General features: G+C 41.9%; 2 protein-coding genes across 6 annotated transcripts in view; both read right to left on the bottom strand.

Annotated features, from left to right (window-relative positions):
- The window catches only part of CYFIP2 (cytoplasmic FMR1 interacting protein 2), a 60,603-nt gene extending 57,108 nt beyond the window's left edge, over positions 1–3,495 (bottom strand). For 2 of the 4 annotated variants that reach the window (XM_081851504.1, XM_081851503.1), the window contains exon 1: positions 3,218–3,495. The gene's annotated coding sequence lies outside the window, so the exon portion shown is untranslated. Of the gene's footprint in view, positions 1–2,850; positions 2,971–3,217 lie in introns of those variants that run through there. The other 2 variants (XM_081851501.1, XM_081851502.1) reach the window with 2 other exon arrangements.
- A 2,326-nt stretch (positions 3,496–5,821) lies between these two features.
- ITK (IL2 inducible T cell kinase) overlaps positions 5,822–25,383 on the bottom strand; it is a 37,838-nt gene continuing 18,276 nt past the window's right edge. For both annotated transcript variants that reach the window (XM_081851531.1, XM_081851530.1), the window contains 14 exons: positions 25,208–25,336; positions 22,491–22,531; positions 20,603–20,754; positions 20,247–20,312; positions 19,406–19,460; positions 18,419–18,498; positions 17,293–17,429; positions 16,641–16,715; positions 15,849–16,020; positions 14,323–14,539; positions 13,171–13,235; positions 12,136–12,254; positions 8,226–8,383; positions 5,822–7,314 (listed from right to left, as the gene is read on the bottom strand). In XM_081851531.1, coding sequence (XP_081707657.1) covers positions 7,243–7,314; positions 8,226–8,383; positions 12,136–12,254; positions 13,171–13,235; positions 14,323–14,539; positions 15,849–16,020; positions 16,641–16,715; positions 17,293–17,429; positions 18,419–18,498; positions 19,406–19,460; positions 20,247–20,312; positions 20,603–20,754; positions 22,491–22,531; positions 25,208–25,336 — 1,538 coding nt within the window. In that variant the 3' untranslated portion in view covers positions 5,822–7,242. The remainder of the gene's footprint in view (positions 7,315–8,225; positions 8,384–12,135; positions 12,255–13,170; positions 13,236–14,322; positions 14,540–15,848; positions 16,021–16,640; positions 16,716–17,292; positions 17,430–18,418; positions 18,499–19,405; positions 19,461–20,246; positions 20,313–20,602; positions 20,755–22,490; positions 22,532–25,207; positions 25,337–25,383) is intronic.

Here is a 25,383-nt window from a genome sequence, read left to right as displayed (position 1 = left end):
CAAGTTGTCTGACACCCTGTGCTCTAGCCGTGGAGCCTATCACTTAATTAAGCTCCCACAAGTATATAGGAGTATATAGGACTCTGCAGATGGCCAACGCTGACAGTCCAGGTCCCTCTGGTTCAATCAGCCAGCAAGGATGGAGCATCAAAACCATCCCAGACCCCTGGGAAGCTTACAGGTCAAACCTGATCAAGTAATGACATTATCACTTGTTCCAGACAGAAGGCAAGATCCATTGTGAGTTCTGCAACATGCACTGGCTGAGATATAATGTAAGACAGGTCCATGATTGTCATGGAGGCCATGAATTCCTGAACTACACCAGACAAAGTCACCTTGGCTTTTATGTTGAAATCACCCAGAACCATCCACCTCATGATCCTCTGCCCTGTACCACAAATGCATTGATGTTTTCCCTGTGCTGACTCCTTTCTTTCCTTCCCAGAAATATAAGGTGGTAAAAAAGGAGAAAAATAGCCAATTTCTTGTTACACCCCTAAAGGAACATCCCCCCTTCTTCTCATAGTTGCAATATTAGAATATACATATCTAATACAAGTTGAAATGGAAGACCCAATGACTGCATTTGGATGGGACACTAAACTATGATTTAGCATTAAGTGCACAAGCCTTGAGCTTGCACACTCCTCCAGCTCCCTCTCTTTTTGGGTGGCCACAAGCAATACACAAGTTTCCATTTCCATCTAGCCAGAGTTACTTATTATGTCAGAACAGCTCCAGGTACATACCCAGGTTCTTCTCCATGGGTACTGTGGTGTATCTAATTTTCCATTCTGGTTGCAGTTTCCAACACAGCACCAGAAGCCACTGCAAAAGATCTTCCAACTTTTGGGAATAGCATTTAACTCTTGATTTTATTTTAAATGACTATAAGCTGCCTTTGGGGAGTGGAAAAGTGAGGTACACATAATAAATAAAATAAAATAAAAAGCTAAAATGAGGTTGGGGAATGAGAAGGATTGCAGGAAAATAAAACTTAACTGTAAGAAAAACAGATGATCTAGAATATATGCGGAAATGCACACAATGACATCACAGGGAGACTTCTAAAACACTCCTTTAGAAGAGTGTGGTTAGTTCGTTGGTAGGTAGGTTGGTAGGGGCTGTTTCCTAGATGACTTCTGTGAAGAGGTGCATCTCTCACTCTGAGAACTGCTGTGTTGAGAAAAGCTTGATTTTAAAAGTTGGAGCCAGCTGATTACTTACATTTCAGCAACCAAAAATCCTCTACACATCCTGAGGTGCAGTTCACCGTCTAATACAACAAATAACACCTGATCACAGCTTGCCTTCCTTTCCATTTCCTGCAGGTCAGTTCAACCTCATTACTTAAGATTATTTTGATGTGAAACCCCACAGCCCCAGCCACCACAATGACAGCAACAGATGGCTCAGAGGCCCCCTCTGAATCACCAACAATATCCTTTTCAGCTGCAACTTCAAATTCTGGTTTGTTCGTTTATTTATTTATTTACATTTAACTCCCACTAGGCACATATGGGGGGGGGGGAATCCAGAGAAGCTCCATCAGAACTCACCCACTTCTATTTGCCCTTCTCATGTCCCGTCCCCCCCCCCGATCTCAGCTGTGACTTGTGCAGCAATTCTCTGCAAAACCAATTCATCTCCTGTCATCTGGCACCTTCTTGGCCCTATAAACTAGCTAATTCATTTCCAACCCACTCACACCTTGTGGGTTCAAAAGTTTGACTCAGACAAATGCTTCTGTATAACATTGTTTAAATGTATTCTCAAGGATGGAATGCAGATATGAGTGTACATGACACAGGACAGGAAAAGAATTTTAAAAAATCAAGCTTGATTTATTATTGCCCAAACCAAAATATATTTTGAGTGAATTACAGTACCTCTAATTCTACAAAGTTAAAGACCACATATCCCATTGGCTCCAACTGCTTCTTTCAGTATGATCTGCAGCATTGTTTTTTCAACTATGTTTATTTGCACCTTCATCTCTACCACTTAATCTTTTTTATTTTATTTTTCCAGTTTTGACAATGTGCATGCTTGCTGTGAATCCACATCATTTCCCTTTGAGCATTTTCCATTCGCCTCCCACACCCTGATCTATCTCTGCCTATGCACCACACCTTCAATTTCCCAACCAAAAAGACAGAAATAAACAACAAAAGCAACAACCCCACAACCACCTAATGACTAAATTACTGACCAACTGTGCAAGGGAATGACAAGCTACGATTTGATCCTGGAAGCCACTGCTTAATTAAACCCTATGTGCTCATTAAGAGAGAATAAGCATCTCATTTTTGCAGAGAATCCTGGGAACCACCACAATTTTTTCCACCCCTACCCCTCCCCACCATAGGAAACAAACCAATCACACGGAACTTGCTTGGTGCTCTATAATAAACAAGGAGGCCTTGAAATATCCCAGGTAGCTCTAGGCATTCTGGGAGATCTCTTGGAAAATCCTTCCTTTGGAACCCAAGCTGGGCCTAATTTCTTTCGGCACCTGGCCACCTGCGACACACACACACACACACACACACACACCGCCAGGCCTGCATCCATGCTTTGAAATGCACCCTAGCAAGCGACAGCCCCGCGCCCCATGCAAAAATAAAAATATACGGGCGGGGGAGGAGAGCCCGGGCTCTTGCTAGAAGCCTGTTGCAAACCCGTTTGAATCATGGCAGAGCTTTGCAGTCTCATGGTTCAACGCCCTTCAAGCAAAGCTGTCATATTCGGCCCTTGGGAGGTAACGGGCTCCCAGGCTTGGCAGGGGGGAGACCCCTCCTGCGCAAACACTGCCCAGATTTCGCCCCCACATCAAACCACCATCACCTCCTTCCGCCACGGTCAGCGGCCGAAGCGAGCAGGAGATGAATGAATTGCGGGCAGGGGCGGGCGACGGATGTGGACGAAGGTCCGCCGTTTCTGTCGCCGGGAGGAAAACGACCCCGCACCTGCGTCTCTCTATATATAAATAAATGCAACCGCCACCCCCACGTCCTCCGGGCCGCAGACCCTTCGCCGAAGCCGAGAAAGCCGCGCGCCAAGAGGCATCTTCCCACCCCGCCGCCGCCGCCGCCGCCTTCGTCGTGGCCGCTCCGCCTCGTGCTCGACAGCGGCTCCCCCAGCCGCGCGCGGCGGGATGCCATCGTCGTCGCGCCCCCAGGATCCTCCGGGGTGTGTGTGGTTCTTTTTTTACCTGGCCTTGGAAGCGAGGATGCTGCCGGCCTCTGCGGCTGGGCTCTGCGCGGGATGCAGCAGCGAGCGGCGGGCAACGGAGGAGGCAGAGATGCTGAGGCGCCGCCGCTGCTGCCACCACTCGGCAGTCTCCACCTTCGCCGCCACAGCCTCGGCCTCCTCCTCGGATCTAGTCGTGTCACACACACACGCACACACACACACACAGAGTCCTAGTCAGACAGGCTCCCTCTCTCCCCCCCCCTCCTTTTCACACACACGCACAAAGAGCAGGAAATGGCTACAGCTTGCGCGCTTCCTGAGCTCTTGTGCTCATCGCCCCCCACCCCCTGGCGCGAAAAAGAAACCTGCCCCCCCCCCCCGCGCAACCTCCGCCCTGCACGCCTCGCCTCCCGCCGCGTGCATAGACCGTGTCCCCCTGTCAGGCAGTAACTGCACCTGTTAACGACATGGGACACGAGTTTCGCGGGTTGTGAAACCCCCCCACTCCCCCACCCCCGCATAGCCCGCCCTCCTGGGCTCTGCGGCTGGAGCAAATTCTGTAGGCAGACTCAGGGAAGGAGGGGAGAAGAACGACAGAAATCGGCGGCAGGAGCAGCAACTGCGCGCCCGCTTGCTTGCTTGCTGTGAGAAAGAGTGAGCGCCTGCCTGTTGGCCTCGGCGTTTCTCTCTCTCATCTTAAGGGCTGAATAGAGGAGCAGGAGGCTCCAAAAAGAGTGGGATAAGGCAAGCAGTTTAAGCATGGGTAGGCAGACTAAGGTCCGGGGGCCGGATCTGGCCCGCGGACGGTCCGGGAATCAGCGTGTTTTTACAAGAGTAGAATGTGCCCTTTTATTTAAAATGCATCTCTGGGTTATTTGTGGGCCTGCCTGGTGTTTTGATTAGAATGTGTGCTTTTATTTTAAATGCATCTCTGGGTTATTTGTGGGGCATAGGAATTCATTATTATTTTTCAAAATATAGTCCAGACGCCAACAAGGTCTGAGGGACAGTGGACTGGCCCCCTGCTGAAAAAGGTTGCTGACCCCTGAGTTTAAGTCTCGCCTGTGCAGCATTCAGCCAGCCCTAGGTTGTCAAGTGTATGCTTCTTATTTCCACCCTTTCTTTACCTAAAAAAAAAAAGGAGGGGATAAATCACACACCCATAAGTGTGTGGAAATGAAAAGGCAGCCCAATAAAAAACAAGTGAAAAGGAAATCAAGTGAAAATGAAAAGGCAGCAAAATAAAAACACTCTAAAAATCTTCACAAGACCAGGTACAGAAGCTAAGGGCAAGAAAGAAGGGGGGTAGGAGAGGGGAAATTGAGGCATGAAAGGGCAAAAGGGAGAAATTAAACCTCAAGAGGAATTTCGCAGGGCTTAAGAAGAGTATAATTTTAAGGAATTCAAATTGTAATACAATAAAATTCAATATATAAAAAGCAAAGGATGCAATTTGGGAACAAATTAGGAAAAAACTGTTTTCAACCCTGATCGGATCTGCGTGTAAATCACAACCAAGTTCAATTGGGCTTTTTTGTTTTGTTTTAAACCCAACGTTTTGTTTAGGTTTTAGTGGCCTTGTTTAATGTACTTTTAATGTATTGAGATTAATGTATATAATTTAGTCACAGCTATTAATTCATTGAGTCTACTCTGAATATGGCTAATCTTGGATTTTTCTGATGTTTTATTATTACAGTGGTGCCCCGCAAGACGAACGCCTCACAAGACGGAAAACCCGCTAGACGAAAGGGTTTTCCGTTTTGGAGGCGCTTCGCAAAACGAATTTCCAAATGTCTTGCGAGTTTTTCCGACTTTTTTTTCCTCCCCCCCCCTTTTCTAAGCCGCTTATCAGCTGATCCGCTAAGCCGCTAAAAGCCGCTAAGCCGCTAATAGCGCTAAGCCGCTAAGCCGTCAATGGGCTTGCTTCGCAAGACAAAAAAACCGCTAGACGAAGAGAATCGCGGAACAGATTCTTTTCGTCTTGCGAGGCACCACTGTATTTTGTTTGGGAATGATTAACAAATGTTTGACACAAGGTGCTCATATATTTACTAATCCAAAACAATTTCAAAAAATGTGGACCAGCAAGACTTTTATGCAAAACTATGTCCAGTATCAGATTATTACAAATCCTTTACACCGAGGACAAGCAAGTCCTGAGTTGTACACTGAGGGTACAACTCTGAAATGCCAGAGCAAGATACAGCTCCAACTCTTTGAGGGCAATGTCATTGTTGCGCCCATAAGCTAGGTTTAAGGTGCCATTTAGCTTCTAGCTTTCGTATCTCAGTTTTTAGCACTGTCAAAGATAACTCTGCAGCAAAGTCTCCCTTCCATAGGATACAGCCTGGTCCTTGATTTAGCTGCAATGGTTTTATGCAACAATTGTGTCCTGGATGCAGATGTACAGCCTTGCGCCAGAAATACATTCAGTCAGTTAAGTAGAGCCTGGATGAGATGCGTCTGGACTACGGACATTAACACAAGGAACATATGTAGGCTGCGTTTACCAAGCATAGGCAAACTCTGGCCCTCCAGATGTTTGGGACTACAATTCCCATCATCCCTAGCTAACAGGACCAGTGGTCAGGGATGATGGGAATTGTAGTCCCAAACATCTGGAGGGCCAGAGTTTGCCTATGCCTGGTGTATACAGTGGCATTCTTGCTGGATCAGGACATTTGTTTTAAAGTTCCTGTTTTGGGGCCAACCACCAATATCCAGTAGAACTCTCCTTTATATATAAGATTTGTTAAATGTGAACCTGTGCACTGAAACTTTTTGTAATGATAGTATTTACATGGAAGACAACAGGACATATTACTCTCCAACTGTTTGTAATAGTTTTCTCATCTCATCTACATATTCCATATTTCCGTTATTTATTTTCCAGCATTTTTCTAAAAGAATCTCTAGTTTTACAATCTAAAAATGGTCAAAGAGGCTAACAAAATTTATACAATGAAAACACAATACAAAAACATAATCATAGCAATAACAATGTACAAAAACTCTTAAATAGCTATACTATTCTAATACAATACAATCAGTTCAAAGTCATCCTTGAATGGAGAGCAGTCCAGCAGGGTATTTTATAATAATGTACATTGTAATTGACCATTGGAAATGGGTAAGCAGGTAAAGGGCCAGTTCAATAAATTTTGGCAACTAAAGTGGAAGTTCAATATAATGTACATTATATATCATATATTTATATTTCTCTCATGTAAAATAAAGTAACAATTTGTTGTCATTAATAGCATTCAACACTTGCCACCTGAGGGCCTCACATTTTTTTTTTACCCATGTTTCTTGTAACAACATTAAAAACAGTTGATAGTGAAAGAATATATTATACAATATTTGTATATTAGCTAACCCTGCTGAAGATATATATCCCCCACCCTTTCTTTCAACACATTGTGTAAAGAGTGAAAATAAACAAGTAGCAGAATCCTATAGTTTATACTCCAGAGCTCCAAAGCAAGCAGTCCATTCTTAACTTTCCCAATGTACAAGATGCAGTAACGAGTCCCACCTGTCCCTGCTGTGTCCTATGTTAATCCATGCAATTTATTTTGTAAGAAGATTGTGTTTTGAATTTGCTGTCAAAACATTTGTTTATGAATAGCTTAATATTCCCGTTCAGCTTCAAGCAGGCTTGGAGGACGAGAGTCATACTTCAGTTCCCCTTGAAATGAGTCATTTTTCAATTTAAAAAAAAGTGTCAGCTCCATAAAGCAAAGAAGTTCATCTTCTTCAATATCGGTTATCACCATGTGAAACAGAAGATAGACTCCTGGATCCTCACTGAATCCTCACTGAACAGATAATTAGACACAACCCTGAAAGCATCTTGCATTATCCGTTTTCTCAGTTTGTGTAGGACTTTTAAATAGCCAGGATTCCTGTCGCTATTTCTGTCCCAGGTCAGCTACTTCAAGGTGAATGAATACATCTGTACAAGGCGTGCTAAACGTGGTCATGCTTTTCATATCTTTTTTCTTTTTTAATTAAGAAGCAGCTTCCTTTCATCTTTAGTTAAAGATCAGATTCAGATATTTCGTTGAGCTGGTAGAGCAGGGTAGAGAAGGGGGGTCTGTCCTCTTGCTTCTGAAGGGACAACATAGAAGACAATACTGAAGACCATATTGTAAAGGCCAATAACAACCAGAAAAGCAATTAATTAATGGATTTTTGCAGGATTTCTATATTGCCCAATTGTAACAAAAACTCAAAAGTGGTTTACAAAAAGAATAAAATTACCATGGAAAATACAGTTAAAAACAACTATTTTAAAACATTCAAACAAATAATTAAAATCAACAATAAGCTAAAAAAATATATGCCAGCATTCTTACTGAAAACCTTCTAAGAAGGAATAATAATAATAATAATAATAATTTATTTGTACCCCGTCCATCTGACTGGGTTGCCCCAGCCACTCTGGGCGGCTTCCAGCATATATAAAAAGTATAGCAGCTGCAGTGTTTTTTTGTAAGCATTACATGATGGTGAAAACAATAGACAGCAGCTCATATGTGACAAGCCAGCCCAGTCCGTTTCTGTGCAGTGAGCCCATTTTCTTCTGGTACCAGGCAAAGCTTCCTCTCACCAGGAAGCAAAAGGCTAGGTGCAGAATATGGCAGACAGCCCCATGAGCTGGGAAATACATGAAAAAGGTTTCTTCTGATTGTGGCCCTATGTCGTCATCATCGTTCTTAATTTTAATCTGACAAGTATGTTAAAGTTTACGAGAATTATATTGCTGATGAAAACGCAAACATCCTGGCATTGGTAATCTAGTTAACACCTGCAGTGGGATAACCCCACCCTAACATGACAGATTTTCCATAATTTTTGACCAATTAAAATTCTAAACCTGCATATTATTTTTCTTAGAATGTTTAAATGTGTTAGCAGGACTACTTCTGCTCTCCTTAAGTAAAGACCAGTGCTGTTTCGGATCCCCCTTTACGAGGTGGCATTCTGATCCCTCTTCCCATATATGTTCTAATACTGACCTCACTCCAGCAATGTCTCATGAGCGTATAAATGGTATTGGAGGCCAGTCTGGGCTTATACAAACGTAAACCAGCACTGATTTCTTCCACCACTTCAGCATTGGTCCTGTTCTCATAAGGCATTTTGCCTTCGCTGAATATCTCCCACATCAATACTCCTGAAAGAAAACAAGCAACATATAATTTTGGAAGAGAGCGCATCCACATTAATGTCATGGCCTGCCTTTCTCCCACAGACATCATCTGTGTCTGGGAGGCTACTTTGCTTACTGAGGTGCCCTGGGCAATCGTCGTCTAGGGCACAGGTGGCACAAGTCTTGGCATGAATCTGACTGAAAAGAGGTACATGTACATGTACATAGCCATTCCTACCACATGGCAGTGGCAGCAGAGAATCCTAGAATTAGAAGGGACCCTGTGGATAATCTAGTCCAGGGGTCAGCAAACTTTTTCAGCTGGGGGGGGGGGTCCAATTGTCCCTCAGACCTTGTGGGGGGGTAGACTGTATTTTGGAAAAAATAGATATGAACGAATTCCTATGCCCCACAAATAACCCAGAGATGCATTTTAAATAAAAGCACACATTCTACTCATGTAAAAACACCAGGCAGGCCCCACAAATAACCCAGAGATGCATTTTAAACAAAAGGACACATTCTACTCTTGTAAAAACACGCTGATTCCCGGACCGTCTGCAGGCCGGATTTAGAAGGCGATCGGGCCAGATCTGGCCCCCAGGCCTTAGTTTGCCTACACGATCTAGTCCAACCCCATGCAATTCCAGCATTGGACTGGAACTAGGGTTCAAAACCCCACTGGCTCATGAAGCTCACTGGGTGACCATGGACCAGTGACTGTCTTTTGGCCTAACCTACCTCACATGGTTATTGTGGGGATTAAATGAGGGAGGGGAGAATCATATACGCCGCCTTGAGCTCCTTGGAAGAAAAGGTGGGATGTAAATAAACAACCAAAATAAAATAAACCCTGAGATCACTGGATGAAACAATGGTTTTAACTGTAACCGTTTTTAGAATGTTTTAAAACATGGGTAGGAAAACTAAGGCCCGGGCACCGGATCTGGCCCAATCGCCTTCTAAATCCAGCCCGCAGGCAGTCTGGGAATCAGCATGTTTTTACATGAGTAGAATGTGTCCTTTTATTTAAAATACATCTCTGGGTTATTTATGGGGCATAGGAATTTGTTCATTTGTTCATTATTTCCCTCCAAAATATAGTCCAGTCCACCACAAGGTCTGAGGAACAGTGGACCGGCCCCCTGCTGAAAAAGTTTGCTGAGTCATTTTAAAATGAATCTTTTTTAAGGTGTTTTTAACAGTTTTGGAATCTTCTTTTTTTAAAAGACTGGCTGCCCTTGCTGCCCTGGGCTCCTTTGGAAGGAAGGGTGAACAGAATTTCAGATAAATAAATACATAAATGAGGTGGCTTCCTATGTTGAGACTAAACGAGGCTTACAATAGAAATAGTCTCACTGGTTTCCTGATTGTCTTTTTTTTAAAAAATGATATTTATTAAAGTTTCCAATAAAAACATATAAACACAAACAACAATAAAAACATACACAAACAAAAAACCAAAAACAAGTATAATTTCAAACCTTATTTTCTTAAACCTAATTTCCCCGACCTCCTCACACCTCCCCCTTCTGTATTCTAATCTCATTTATCTTATCAGCAAATCCATTCCCTTATTTCCCATAGTTTTTGTTAATTCTGTTCTTTTTCCTTAATCAACGCCCCTGAAAACCACTAATTTTTAAACCCATGTCTTTCTAGCTCTCATTAATTTTATAGTGTTTATTAAGATAGTCTTTAAATTTCTTCCAATCTTCTTCCACTGTCTCTTTCTCCTGGTCTCGAATTCTGCCAGTCATCTCTGCCAGTCCCATGTAGTCTGTCATCTTCATCTGCCATTCTTCCAGGGTGGGTAGATCTGGTGTCTTCCAATACTTTGCAATAAGAATCCTTGCTGCTGTTGTAGCGTACATAAAAAAAGTTCTGTCCTTCTTTAACACCACATGGCTAACCATGCCCAGGAGAAAGGCCTCTGGTTTCTTCAAGAAGGTATATTTAAATACCTTTTTCATTTCATTATATATCATTTCCCAGAAAGCCTTAATCCTTGGGCATGTCCACCAGAGGTGAAAAAATGTACCTTCATTTTCTTTACATTTCCAACATTTATTATCTGATAAGTGGTAAATTTTTGCAAGCTTGACTGGGGTCATGTACCACCTATAGATCATTTTCATAATATTCTCTCTCAAGGCATTACATGCCGTGAATTTCATACCGGTGGTCCACAGTCATGTTATGACCAATATCTTGTGCCCACTTAATCATAGCTGATTTAACTGTTTCATCCTGCGTATTCCATTTCAACAGCAAGTTGGTTTCCTGATTGTCAGTACGTTATGTGTTTGCCTCTGCCTATATGTGGGAGCCAGGACTGATCGAATGCATTTATATCCCATATTTTCTTCAAGGAATTGGAGGTGGCTTCCATGATTCTCTCCCTGCTTGTTTAATCCCCACAACAACCCTGATAGGAATACTAGACTGAGTGGCAGTGACTGGCCAATGTCACCTAGTGAGCTTCAAGGCTGAATGGGGATTTGAACCCTGACCTCGCAGATCCAATTGGAGAACAGCCTTTACCGAAGGTGTCATGGGCTTTGAAGATGCTTGAACTCAGGACAAAAGGGAGAAACGTGCTAAGAGGAAGGCACACTTGGCAAATCCTGCCAGGAAACCTATATCCCCACTGTGGAAGTGGCTTCCACAGTCACTTACAGACTCACTGTTAAGACCGTGTTTATGGAAGACAATCTTACATGGCTACAAGTGATCGCCAAAGAAGAAGAAGCCTGACATTCTAACTACTACACCACACTGGCTCTCCAGACTTTACCACTGATGCTCACAATGATCGCATGTAAATTATTAAAATTTTCTTTGTTGCAGACAATGCAACTTCTTCACTGGAGTTATGATCTGTCTGCCAACTTGCTTTTCAAAAGGGTCAAAATTAATTAATCAAACACAACTGCAGAATCAAAACATGGTTAAATCGAAACTGTGAAACTCACTTTAAACAAGTGTTGCTGTTCTGCATGACTAGAAACAAACCACCCAAAACACTAATTGTGAATTCAAAATAAAGAAGCAAAATGGAAAGGATATTTTCTTAATTGCAGTTGACAACTGTATGCAAAAAGCAGATGAGCTACCCTGTCTCTAGCGGAATTCCATCTTCATATCAGCTAAGTAATGCCGGCTCTTCATGAAGCATCTTCATGATACAAGCACTTTGAAACATTTATAAATCTAGGGGATGTCCTTCTAGGATCCTTTATTGGTGAATAAGCAAAATTACGAAACTCTTAGTTGAAGTGCTCACTCATAGGTAAAGGCTAGTCGTCATGCGTGGCAGGGGGTTGGACTCGATGGCCCTTGTGGTCTCATCCAACTCTATGATTCTATGATTCCTCGGGGTGTTTTGATTTAGGTCACAGTAGGATGGTTTAATGACCCAGTGGAGAATGTGAAAAGATTGAGGAGTAGCAAAGCGGAAAGGCTTGCAGAAGCACGATGCCATGACTTGACAGAAGAATCCTCTTATGCAAACCATGCTATGCAAATTAATAATAAGTCACAGACCATGCTGGCACCTGCAATCCCCCCTCCCCATCTATAGGAAATGTTAAGCCAAATATGGTTTAAAACATATTACATTTAAATAATAATAATGTAAGCCTTTTTACACAAAAGGGATATGAGGACGAGGCTGGAACTTCTTATCTAGAAAGGATTAACAATGGAAGGTCTTTTCAAGAAGAAGAAACTGAAGTAATTAAGTGAATGGGAATTTTGAGATTAAAGGCTCTTACCGAATGACCATACATCAGATCTGGTACTATACCGACTATAGGAGAAAACCTCTGGTGCTGACCATTTGATGGGGAATTTGGTGCCCATGGAGCTGGTATACTGATCATCAAGGACGTATCTAAAACAGAGCAATGTGTTTAAGGCCACAACCCATTTGAATGATTCCAGGGTCCACATTACACAAACACCATTGTACACAGGGAAAGGTTGCAGCTCCATGGCAGAATGCATACATTGCAAGCATAAGAATCAGTTCTCAGGATCTCATACAATATTGTGGGCAAGTATTGGGGGTTTTTTTTGGGGGGGGGAGTTACTGTTTTAGTTTGAGTTATTTACTTGTGTTTATATCTTGGATTTTATTCTGTGAACCACCCTAAGATCTTGTGATGGTGATATATAAATTGAATTAATAATAATAATAAATATTGTGCCCTATGCTAACATAACATCCTCCTTATAATACATGATTACTGGTGTAAGAGGATAATATGTCCTGGTCCAGACTGGAAGCTAATCCAAATGGTTCACTGCCTCTGGTTCCATATTATCAGATACTGCCAACCATTTCAACAGTGCGGTTAACTACAGAACATATCCGGCTAGCAACTGGTGAAAGGATGCCTGGAAAACAGCAGGTGATGACAGTGGTTTAACAGTTGATGGGATTTCTTTTCCAGAGGGTTGAATGTGCTATGATAGAGACATCTCATTATTTTCTTTGTTCTTAGTTTTTATAGGTTTTCACAACGGCTCAAACTGTTTGATTGGAAATGACAATGGGGCAAAAGAAATCAAGTGTGGAAATCATGAGAAATGGTGCCTCCAGCACTTTGAGTTCATATTTTAAAAAAAAACATTGTTAAAGGAGGGAACAGCTAGAGGAAGTTTCAGCAAGAACAGGACAACTATGAGCTCCAGACTAAATGTATATTTTGCCACAACAATGAAGTAGCTGCTGGACACACTTCAAAAGGAGGGGGAAACTTTAGTGGCATTCTACTCATCCAGTATGCAGACAAGGTTCAAATTACCGTGACATTCCAAAATCTGACACTTTGACAACTTGGAATTCTCCTACCAAGCAATTCCGAGCAGCCTGTGTAGAATGGAGAAAAAGAGAGTATTAGTAGGGCTGAACTGAAACAACCCATTATTTCTCAAGAGCAATTTTAGCTGTGTTGAAAAGTACACCCGACACCTTTGAGCATTTTTCCACAGAGGTTGTGAAAATGTTTGCATATTCATTTACATATCTCAGACTTGCTCCTCCTCTTTTAATCAGATCAGTCTGTCTTCTTCACGCAACGACATAATCACATAGTCAAATCTGATAGGCTGGGATCATGAATATGTTTGATCCATGTAGCTTTGCCCTCATTCTCAGCAGACTGTGTTCCCTCACTAATATCTTCATGTAGCAAAATATAATTGGCTACATAGTGATGTGATATCATCCCATTTAGCATGTGATTTGCAGTTGGCTGGGATTGCCCATGTGACTGGCCAGTCTGTGGAAAAACCTAACAAGGACAATGGCACCAGAGCCTCAGCAGGTAGGGAAACAACAGCATTTGAAGATGGGGGGTGGGTCGGCTAAAAGAGTAAATATTCTGACAATAAAAGGATTTTTCAGGCAATAACTATAATGGCCCCACAACTGCTATTTTTGGCTCACATATTGAAATGGAAGAATATTTGTTACAGTCCTAATTATTTAAATTATGGTTTATAAGTGGTGATAATTTCACTTCCTTCTTAATTTAAAGTAAAGGTAAAGGGACCCCTGACCATTAGGTCCAGTTGTGACCGACTCTGGGGTTGTGGCGCTCATCCCGCTTTATTGGCCGAGGGAGCTGGTGTACAGCTTCCAGGTCATGTGGCCAGCATGACTAAGCCGCTTCTGGCGAACCAGAGCAGCGCACAGAAACGCCGTTTACCTTCCCGCCAGAGCGGTACCTATTTATCTACTTGCACTTTGACGTGCTTTCGAACTCCTAGGTTGGCAGGAGCAGGGACCGAGCAAACGGAGCTCACCCCATCGCGGGGATTCGAACCGCCGACCTTCTGATCGGCAAGTCCTAGGCTTCGCGGTTTAACCCACAGCCCCACCCGCGTCCCCCTTCTTAATTTAAAAGCTGCTAATTTCTTCACAAGAGGTACAGACGGACATGACCCAGACATACCAAGTCTCTGTGGATGACAGACGCTTGTTCCAGATAAGCCATTCCTTCACACACATCTTGGCACATTCCAAGGAGCTCTTCCTTTGAGAAACTCCCTCGCTGCCTCTTTAGATAATCAGCCAAACATCCATGCTCCATGAATTCAAACACTAGGCACATAGGAGCTTGTTGCATGCATATCCCATGCAGCTGGACTAATTTGGGGTGGGAGAGCTTCCTGTTGATAGAGGAGGAGAAATCAGTGTAGTCATGTGAAGTCCTTTGCAGAAGCTGATATATGGGCATGTTCAACCGGAAATTTAAGAAAAGAGCAAGAAAATCAATGTGAAAGAAGAAAACCAGACCCAGGAATGGTATACACACAAATTGTGGAAAATTTGATGTTATATTTCTCTCATCACTATGAATCTCTTGAAAAGTAAGATGGATTCTGCACTGCTTGGACATATAAACAAAATGTAATTGACATTTCCCCTATTTTCTGTTCAAGCCTTGCTGAACGTAGTTTAAATACTCTTCACATACGCAATGCATTTAAATACTTCAGAATGTGTATAATAAATGCTCATGCAGTTTCCCCAACAACCTGAGCTTGCTTTGTGTCTTTATGAAAATAAGCATCAGATATTAATACAATAGGGATTTTTACTGAAGGAGTATAGCACCAGTGACATCAAAGTCAATCTTTCATTTCCAACTTCATCCTTATGAGAGATTGTGCAGCATCAAAAGTCCCAGTGGAAACAGCATTTTACCCCATCTTTATATTGATTCAAATTACTGCTTTTTAAAATCAAAAATATTTTCTTCAAGCTTTAAAATAATAGATGCCACATTTTTCATCTTTGTCGTTGTGTTTAGAGAACTATTACCTCAAAACAAAAGCAAAAATTCATAGAATCGTAAAAAGAAGAATCGCTGAGCCAAGCAAAGACTGCTGTAAAAATAGCCTGCTGTATGCCGGCTTTAGATTCCTTATCCCTCTAGAACTGCCCAGTGTTTAAAAGGACAACATAAAGATCCATCATCAACCAGAAACTCAGGCTGAAATTATAGCCTTAGCTGGGACTGGAAATAACTCCCATCAAATTTGTGAGTAGATATATAGGATTGCACTAAGTAGCCTCCAAGCATCATGACTTCATTAATATTTAGTAGTGCATATGTCTGCACATAGATAAAAAATGAAATTCAGTGGTTAGCTTTTATTGTTCCAGTAAAGACTAATTCCACCAAAGTACAGGGACAAAGACAACCTTACAAAGCACTCATATGTCCCACAACTTTTCAGCCTGTATTTGAAGCACAACATTCGGTACATTTTAATTCTGGTTATAGAGATTGTCCAAAACTGGACATTAGTGAAGGTTGCACTAAGAGATAAAAAGTCATGCTGCCGTTCAATTCATATACTAGGAAATGGTGTCTCTGTTTTACACGACATTGGGTTCACCTGACATCATTCTAAAGGCTTGACACAATGTAATTGACCTTGACTGGTATTGCACCTTGGCAGGATTGCTTACATCATGACTTGGGCCTCCTCAATGAAGTCTTCTTCTGACATGGCTCCTGTGCGAATGGTTTTTATGGCCACTTTCATCCGGCCCAGCCAGTAACCAAGATGAACCACCCCAAACTGGCCAAGGCCAATCTCCTGGTCAAATGTCAGTTCCTGAGGATTAATCATCCATTTTCCTAGGATAAGGCAGCAGAAGAACACTTTCAAGCCTGTGTAGTGCTTTATGAAAGAAAAGGAGTGCAGCAGTACTAGGCCTTTTACAATACCCCCAGCTATGATATTAGATTTTAAGGGTTTGAGAAGTTTCATTCAATTTTTAACAATTTTGATAATAATGGAACGTGATTAGTTTCTTACAGTAATTCATCAGTATTCCATTAGACTGCACCATCATACACATTTTATTTTAAATGCCTCCTGCTCCGCCCCTTGCCCCATACACGCCTCAAATCTGCTTGGGGGGGCATTCGAGGAAACCCCAAAACAGAATACAGATGGAGGAAGGGGAAATTGTTCTATTGGACAAGCAGAAATGTTTGCACTGATGGAACAATCTCCTTAGTGTTCCATTGATTTTCACCCTTAGTATTTAAGATACTGTGAGGTTCTGTTGTTTTTGCTAAAAGTACGTTTCTACTTGATCCATTCATTGATGTGAGCCTGTTCTCAGTAAAAATGGATGCAACATTAACTTCTGCAGAGTCATAGCACATGTCATTTAGACAAGTGGAACCATTATGCCAAATGAATATAACTAAAGAATAAAAACAGAATCAAGTCAATGCAGTCTCCTCACCGTAACTTAGGCCAGCAGTAACAGGAGCTTTTTCTCTCCAGGAGCAAACAGCATACCTCAAACGAGTAACAAGACCTGCATGATGGGAAATATATATACATGAATTGGAGGAAAAGGTGACATTGACTGCTTATTGTTGGAAGGGGTGGAAAAGAGATGGGCCATGGAGCCAAGAGTTAATGGAGACTAAGGAGATAGATGACAGCCACATTTCACATAATATGTTCGAATATGTCTAGGACTATGATTCATAGAGAAGTTACATCCCAAGGAAGTTCTATGAAGCTCTGTCAGTATAAAATTTGGGACCAGAGTGACAAATATAAGAGACAAGGTATAACTTACAATCATTCAGATAATCAGAAACACAGGTAATTTACACAGGGCTGGATAAGTTAGTTGAACTTATTTCCCATTGAAATTTGTGTGAATTCAATAATGGGAACTAAGTTCAATTAACAGAGCAATCCAAACTCCCCACTGCTGACACCAAAACTGCAGAGGCACTGTTGCATCTGCAAACCAACCACTCATGTTCAAAAACAGCTGAACTGAACTTTGATTTCCAAAGCAACTTTAAAAAATATATTTAAAAATCCTAACATCTTCAGATCATTTCAAAGCTGTTTCTCCTGTTCTTGCCTGGACATACCTCCTGCATTGTGCTGGTGATAGGTGATCAGTTCCGGGATACAATCAAAAACATGCTTCTCTGCCAAGTAGTATCTCCTGGGGATGTCGCTTGTCTCCTTGATGTGATAATGTTTTATAACGGGGTTGTTCTCGTTGCTTAAATAGACAAAACAAACAAATAAGGTTCCTTTCGAAACAGTATAGAAGCAGCTAAAAAACAAACTAGAATTACCAAGCATCAATGAAACTTTGGGCACATACTGTAGATACGAAGTGGAAAACACAGACACACACACACACACACCACTTATTTGACTATACCTTTTAAAAAGGTAGTGAAAAGAAACCCTTCCATTATTTCTCTTTAAACAATTAGAAAGAGCACCTTTAGAAGGTCACACTTTGGAAAGTCTGGGGACAGATATGTTTGATACCTTGTTAAACGATTCAATATTATTATTGCCAGATGGACAGGGTATAAATAATAAAATTATAATCGTTATTGATATATTAATTAGATTTATATACTGCCCTTCATCTGAAGATCTCAGGGCGGTTCAATAAACCCCCTGATAAAAGCACAAAATAAATAGTTATAACAAAAACAAAACAAAACAATATCCCCCCCAAAAAACCCTCATTTATAATGTTGTGTATAATCAACCAAAGCCCTGGTTGAAGAAGAATGTTTTCACCTGGCAGCTAAAGATATATAATGAAGGTGCCAGGCAAACCATCCTGGAGAGAGCAATCCACAAACAGGGAGCCACTGCAGAAAAGGCCACTCTCTGGACCTGTTAATTTAGCATGATCAAATTTACATTTACTGATTTGTCTGTGTGTGTGTGTGTGTGTGTGTGTAGCCAATCTGTCATGTGAAATAAATGCAGGAATTTACAACTGATACAACACTGTGCATCAAGATTTCTGCCGTGACATTTTCAGGGAATAATGTTCCCATTTTTATTACAGTTCAAACACATGTTTTGGGAGGAAGAGAAGAAAACAGAAAGCTGTCATGCTTGTCAAAATATTTAAAGAGACTCTGTTTTTAAAATCAATATTGTTATTTCCTTTTACAAAACACAAGAAACAAAAACCCAAATAACAGAACCACGGCAAACATCCACTGGGATTTGACTTGCCTCAAAGCCTTTGTGAAAACTGAGACCGTGTATGTGCCAGGTTGCCTTGAATCTCTCACCATGAAGGCTCCTTCCTTACCCTGAAAAGGAGGAGAAAATCAGAGCTGATGAACAGTGATGCAACAGAGGCTTCAGAATCCCTAAACTAAGTGGCTGAAGCCATATCACCATTCCCCCAATTCACATCTCCGCCTGACCTAGAACAAAGTATAATGGTGCTGGTGCTAAGGCAGGAACTTGGGCTTCTTTTAAAAAGAACAAACACAGGTGGTACAAATATGAGAAAAGAAAGAGCCAATCCTCAAAGACGCTTGGTTAGTATAATGTATTATATTTCATCCTGCTTTTTAGAGGAAGGCTGTAGCTCAGTGGTAGAACATAAGGTCCAGGTTCAACCCGGTAAGGATGGGAGAGACACCTGCCTGGAACTGTTGGCGGAAGGATTACTACTTACAACCCAGCAAATTATATAATCAGGCAATTCAGGTGACAGAGGATTGGATAGTGACTGTAAAAATCATTATTTTAAATTAATTAAAATAATATCTGTAGAACTACCAATAAGGGGGAAAAAGAATATTGTAGCATTGTGACAACCGAACCCTTCCCCCAATAAAATTACATTACTAAAACATATACAAAATACATTGCAAATCACTAGATCAAATTACTATATAAATATAGCTAGATTACTCCTCTGAGAAAGCCTGAGTGGACAGATCAAATCTTATAAGGCACCTTAAAATCCCTGTGGGTTTTTGCCTGATGTTCACTGGAAGCACATTTCAGTGTGGCACAGATGCCACCATTGTAAAAGCCCTGGTCTTATAGGACATGTTGAACATCAGGAGCACATGATGCTACTAAGAGTGTCGTTGCATTTCCCCAAGATGTCTCTTTTGCAACATGTTCAAAGTAACCAAAGCATAAATATATATATATATATAAGAAAAATAAAAGACCATCACCATAGGGAATTCACTTTACCTCTTCCTTGAGAAGGGCTTCTGCCTTGCTTCTGCTGATACTCTTGTTGTACCACCTGCAATGATAAAAAAAGTCCCAGGATGTGAGGTTAGGCTGTACAGCTTTAGCTGTAAACTCCTTGGCTTTGGAGTTATTTGGGTTACTTTCTTGTTTGTGTATGCTGCACATAAAATGGCACATGAACTATCATCCATGTTAATTTGTGAAGAACATACTAAGGAAATCAGAATTCATTTATCATTACAAATTAAGCAGATTCTGAATGTTCAGCGCAGGCAAAAACTGCATGGCTATGGCCACGTCTGGTAAAGGAAAAGGAGAGTTACTCTCCACAATGGAGCAGACTAATTTTCCTTGAAATAGCTTCTGCCCCTTGAACAGATAATATCCCCCTTCACTAATTCCACAATCCTGTCTATCAGTTTAACCCTCCCAAACCTGAAACAAATTTACACCTTCATTTGGAAGGTTTTTTTAAAAAATCTACTCAAGTGAATTCTCACCCCCTTGGTAGTAAAAATTGCTTAGCCTTAGATATATTAAAGCGTTTGCCAGCAGGAGTGTCCCATCAGCAGCAAGATGCTCACATCAGCAGAAAGAAGTCAGTAGCCTTTCATGTACCCTTAAAAATATGCTTTAGGGGCTTTGGGGAACCTCTGGAGCCTGAGAAACAGTGCAGGGAAAGAAGAGATTGTTGAAAAGTCCAGCCTTGTCCCTGTACCCCAGGGTGCCTTCTACTATGCTAGATCCCAGTTCCCTCTGCAAATGGAATGAACTCTTTCATTTGTGGCTAGCTGGGATCCAAGCCAATGTTGTAGCTAAAGAAGAAAAACAATCTTACTCATATATTTGCAGATTTTCTGGTGATTTTTCTACCACGTAGCTGCTTGGTACATATCCTTCATGCCTGTTAAAAACAGATTGCTCTAATATTAGTACACTAGAAACCCAGGCATCTTCCACCCAAAGTATACATGAATTTAAAAGGTTTATAATAGCACTATGCCGTTTAAACTATCCTCTAGAAAGGGCTATTACTGGTAACAGAGGATAAGCTTCCAAACTATATTTATAGATGGAGTCCAGTAACCATCAATCTGAGCAGGAAGCAGTACAGTCTGAGAAAGCTGTGTGGCTATTAATTCTGTGTCTGCAATTAAAAATAGAAGAGAAACTCCAAGCAAATGGCCTACCTACCCATTTCTATCCTGAACCAACCACCAGTGGACCTCAGAGTTATCAATAACATAGTATTCTTCGTTGCACCGTAATTCCAGCTCCTGAGGATTCTGTGCACTGTAGTCATAAATGGCTATTACTGGAGATTCCTTGGACTCTGCAAATAATCTCTGTACAGAAATAACAAAACAACAACAACAAAAAAACCCCTCGAATGAACCATATTAAATATGCAAAATTAACTACAAGAAATACATCTGTATGTTTACCCAGTGTTCTAGCTTGCATGTCACACTTAAATGTGTGAGCTCACTTGCATGTGTGGGCTCTAGAAGATAAGACTGTGCCACTTCACTCCTCCCCTGTCGTTTTGCTGCTGCGCTACACTGACATAAGACTCACGATTTAGTTCTCTCAGGCAAAGCACAAGCTGTAAACTGTAGGGCAAACCTTGGTTACAGCTGGTGGTTAGTTTGGAGACAGCTGAACCAAAGTTGGACTTCATGTGTGAACCCAGTCAATACTCACAATCTTTCCATTCCCATTTTAGGATGGAAAGATTGCCCAGATTAAGCATATGAAAATAATAAGTATATTAAAACGCCTGCGACTCACGTTACATCATACATGCACTGGAGACACACAACAATCTTCTGCACATAGGCATGATTTGTAGATGTGAAAGTACTGCATACAGTACTTAAATCCCAAACTATGAAATACTGCACTTCAAAGCTATATAGTCATACCTCATGGTATCTGAAGAAGTGTGCATGCATACGAAAGCTCATACCAAGAACTAACTTAGTTGGTCTTTAAGGTGCTACTGGAAGGAATTTTTTTATTTTGTTTTGACTATGGCAGACCAACACGGCTACCTATCTGTAACTATACCTCATGTAACGTTTGCTTCAGGTTGAGCGATTTCAGGTTGTGTCCCGCGGTGACCCGGAAGTACCGGAAAGGGCTACTTCCGGGTTTTGCCGCTCGCGCATGCACAGATGCACAAAATGACGTTATGCTCATGCGCAGAAGCAGCAAATCGCGACCTGCGCAGACGTGGGTTGCGCTCCTTTTAGGTTGCGAACGGGCCTCCGGAACGGATCCCGTTCGCAACCAGAGGTACCATTGTACATGGGAAGAAGATATATACCCAATTCAGGACCCTTACTATATTTTCCCAAAGACACAACCAAAATTACTATTTAAAAATGATTACGAGACAAGAGCATACAGTATTTTTCCGTGTATTAGACGAGATTTTTTTTTACTAAAAAATCGTGTCAAAAAACTGGGGTCGTCCAATACACGGGTAGTTGCATGGGGGGGGGAGCGGCACATCTGCCAGCCAGCCAGTTGGCGGGAGCGCAACTTTCCTCGGTGCTGCAGTGAGCGATGAATGATCTAGGGAGTGTTTCCTGCCCACAGAAGCTCAACAACTTTGGGCCATCTCCCCTCATTTTCTAAAAACTGAGTCCCCCAAAATAGGGGGGGTCCTTATACATGGGAGCTTCTTATAGACAGAAAAGTATGGATGGATGATAGATGATAGATAAATGATAGATTAGATAGTGATATAGATATAGATATAGATATAGATATAGATGATATAGATATAGATATAGATATAGATATAGATATAGATATAGATATAGATATAGATATAGATACAGATACAGATAGAAACAGAGATACAGATAGAGATATAGATAGAGATAGAGATATAGATATAGATATAGATATAGGTATAGGTATAGGTATAGGTATAGGTATAGGTACAGATACAGATATAGATATAGAGGTGCTCCTTTGGATACATGCAAATATTATAGAAATATCTAAACATATTTGAATTTTAACAATGTTGCACTTCATCACTATGGCTGTGCCATTTCTTTACACTCACCCAGTTATCCTCTGGAGTTGGGGGAAGAGGTTTCTTGGAGACTAGAAAAAGAAAAAGAAAAGCTTACCAACAATATGATTCATGTTTAGAACAAAGCATAAAGAACAAAAGACAAGCCTGCTGGATCAGGCCAGAGGCCCATCTTGTCCAACATCTTACAGTGACCAACCAGATGCCTGTGGGGTGCCCAACAGCACTCTACTCACCTGCCGTTCCCAGAAACTGGTATTCAGAGGTATAATGCCTCTGACTGTGGAGGCAGAACATAGCCAAAGCGGCTAGTAGCTGCCGATAACCTTGTTCCCCATGAATTTAACCCTTTTTAAAAGCCATCCAAGTTGGTGGCCATCCCTGCCTCCTGTGGGAGAAAGCTCCATAGTTTAGCTAAGCAATGTGTGAAGCAGTGGTTTCTTTTATCTGTTCTGAATCTTTTAACATTCAACTTCTTTGAATGTCCATTCCTAGTGTTATGAGAGAGGATGAAAAACTTCGATCTACCCACTTTCTCTGTACCATGTACAATTTTATAAACTTCCGTCCTGCCGCCTTTTACTCGCCTTCTCTCTAAGCAAAACAGTCCCAAACACTGCAACCTTTCCTCACTGGGGGTGGTTGCCCTTTTTCAAACCTCCTCTGAAAGTAGAAAGAACTATCATAATCCTACAAATCTGGGCAAATTCAAACAGCCACAGGGTGGCTCTGTTTTCACACGGAGAGTTGGCTGCTCTGCAGTTTCTGTTCCTGCAATGAAGCAACTCTCACCACACTTTGCAGTGGCTCAGAGACTGGGCATGGGCATGCGGAAGAATGGTTAATTAACCACACGGCCAGAGGCTTCAGGCAAGCAGACCTGAAGTAGTACTTTCTTACAATCATATTATAGCAAACCTTCATTTGAACCGGCCCAAAGCAGACCTGCAAGTTCTGTCTCTGAAATTCATATCAACCACTCCCAAAACTATAAATTTTAATGGCATTCACTAATCTCCCCACTTTTGGACCGAGTTTCCATTCTCCACAATGGCAGTCACACATTTATACAGTGCCGTTATGAAGCTACGTTAAACATGAGCATTGCTGTATGAAGCACATTGCCCACTTACCAAGGTTGCCAACACCTGAAAGGTAAGACTTTTGCAGCTGGGTGAACATTGATAATAATAATAAATAACAAGAACAGCAATTATTTATACCCAGCCCATCTGGCTGGGTTTCCCCAGCCACTCTGGACAGCTCCCAACAGAATATTAAAAACATGATAAAACATCAAACATTAAAAACTTCCCTAAACAGGGTTGCTTTCAGATGTCTTCTAAAAGCCAGATAGTTGTTTATTTCCTTGACATCTGATGGGAGGGCGTTCTACAGGGCAGGCGCCACTACTGAGAAGGCCCTCTGCCTGGTCCCCTGTAACCTCACCTTGCAATGAGGGAACCGCCAGAAGGCCCTCGGATAACAAGTAAGCCCAAGAAGTGTTAAGCCTTCCTGGCCTCACTTCTTGGCTCCACCAGGTCCCACTCGGTATCAACACCAAGGGATGGGGCTTGTTGCTTCTCACTGGCCAGCCCAGCAGTAACTAGGCAGAGCTTTATGCAGCAGGGAATTTAGCGGTAAAGGAGCAGGAGCTCTGATGTACAGTGGATCCAGCAAAGAGAGGGTGGAGTAATCCCCATGGAAAATACTCTGTATACTTCAGAGACATGGATATTCCACATGCTTACAAATACCCTGAGGCTGGTTAATACCAGGGTAATCACTGATCTGTCTAACACAAGGGAGGGGAACGTTTTTTTCAGCCCAAGGGTTGCTTTTCCTCCAGAAGGGCTAGAGGGAAAAGTGCGCAGGACAAATCAGTATCTTAATCTCAGGGTCGTGGGTTCAAGCCCCACATTGGGTAAAACATTCCTGCATTGCAGGGGGTTGGACTAGATGACCTTTGTGGTCCCTTCCAAATCTAGAGTTCTATGACTCTTCCTTTTGTACAAGAGGCTGCATTCCAGCAGCCACACATGTCAGAGGTTTCTACACACTCCTACCCATCTTTCCATCCATGCAAACGAGAGATATCACAATTCAAGAAGTCATTCCAGCCAGGCTAAAGGAGGGTGTAGTGCAGAACCAGTGAGTGGGGTGGCCTCGGGGGAAGTCCTGAGGGCCAGACAAATAGGTGTAAGGGCTGCATTTGGCCCCAGGGCCTGAGGTTCTAAAGCCATCAAAATGAAGGGGGGAAACCCCACCCTTGTGTCAAAGCAATAAATAAAACTGCAAGTAGAGCAGAGAACTCAAGCAGCCAAAGCCAGCTGCATACTATACGGAGCATACAAGCATGCAACTAATTATTAAAGAACAAAGGATTTAGAAGACATTCCATATAACATGTAGCCATTTTGCAGATGGGCACCACTGAGGCTGTGGACCTCTAGCGCCAAGGACAACCAGTAAATCTACACCAGGGGTTCAAACAATAGCATAAACAGATCACTCGAGTGAGTGAGTCAAACCACAGAACACAGACAGCTTGCAATAAGCTTTATGTGTGTGAGCAAAGACTTAATTAAACACAAGGGAGCACTAAACATGGCATGGGATATCAACTGTCAAAGGTGACCAGGTGCTTGCTTGATATCTCATCTAAATTAAAGCATCATACATCAGGGTAAATCATCAATTCAGTACTGATTCAGAAGGGATGAGGACACCTGGAATGAATTACATACCAGTATTGGCTGGAACATACTCCACACAGCCTGTTGCCAGTTTTTCTCCCTGAGCACAGCATCTCCATCTCCCATCTATCCAGAAATTTGGGTGAAACTTTGCCACCAAATTGTTGTTGTTCCTAGTTTCTGGAAAAAGTCGGATGGAAAAATTAAGATTGTGTCAAATTTCCCCA

Source organism: Podarcis erhardii, assembly GCF_964252035.2.
Source record: "Podarcis erhardii genome assembly, chromosome: 2".
Classification (NCBI taxonomy): domain Eukaryota; kingdom Metazoa; phylum Chordata; class Lepidosauria; order Squamata; family Lacertidae; genus Podarcis; species Podarcis erhardii.
The sequence above is the reverse complement of the archived record's forward strand: the minus strand, read 5'-3'. Positions and strand labels throughout refer to the sequence as shown.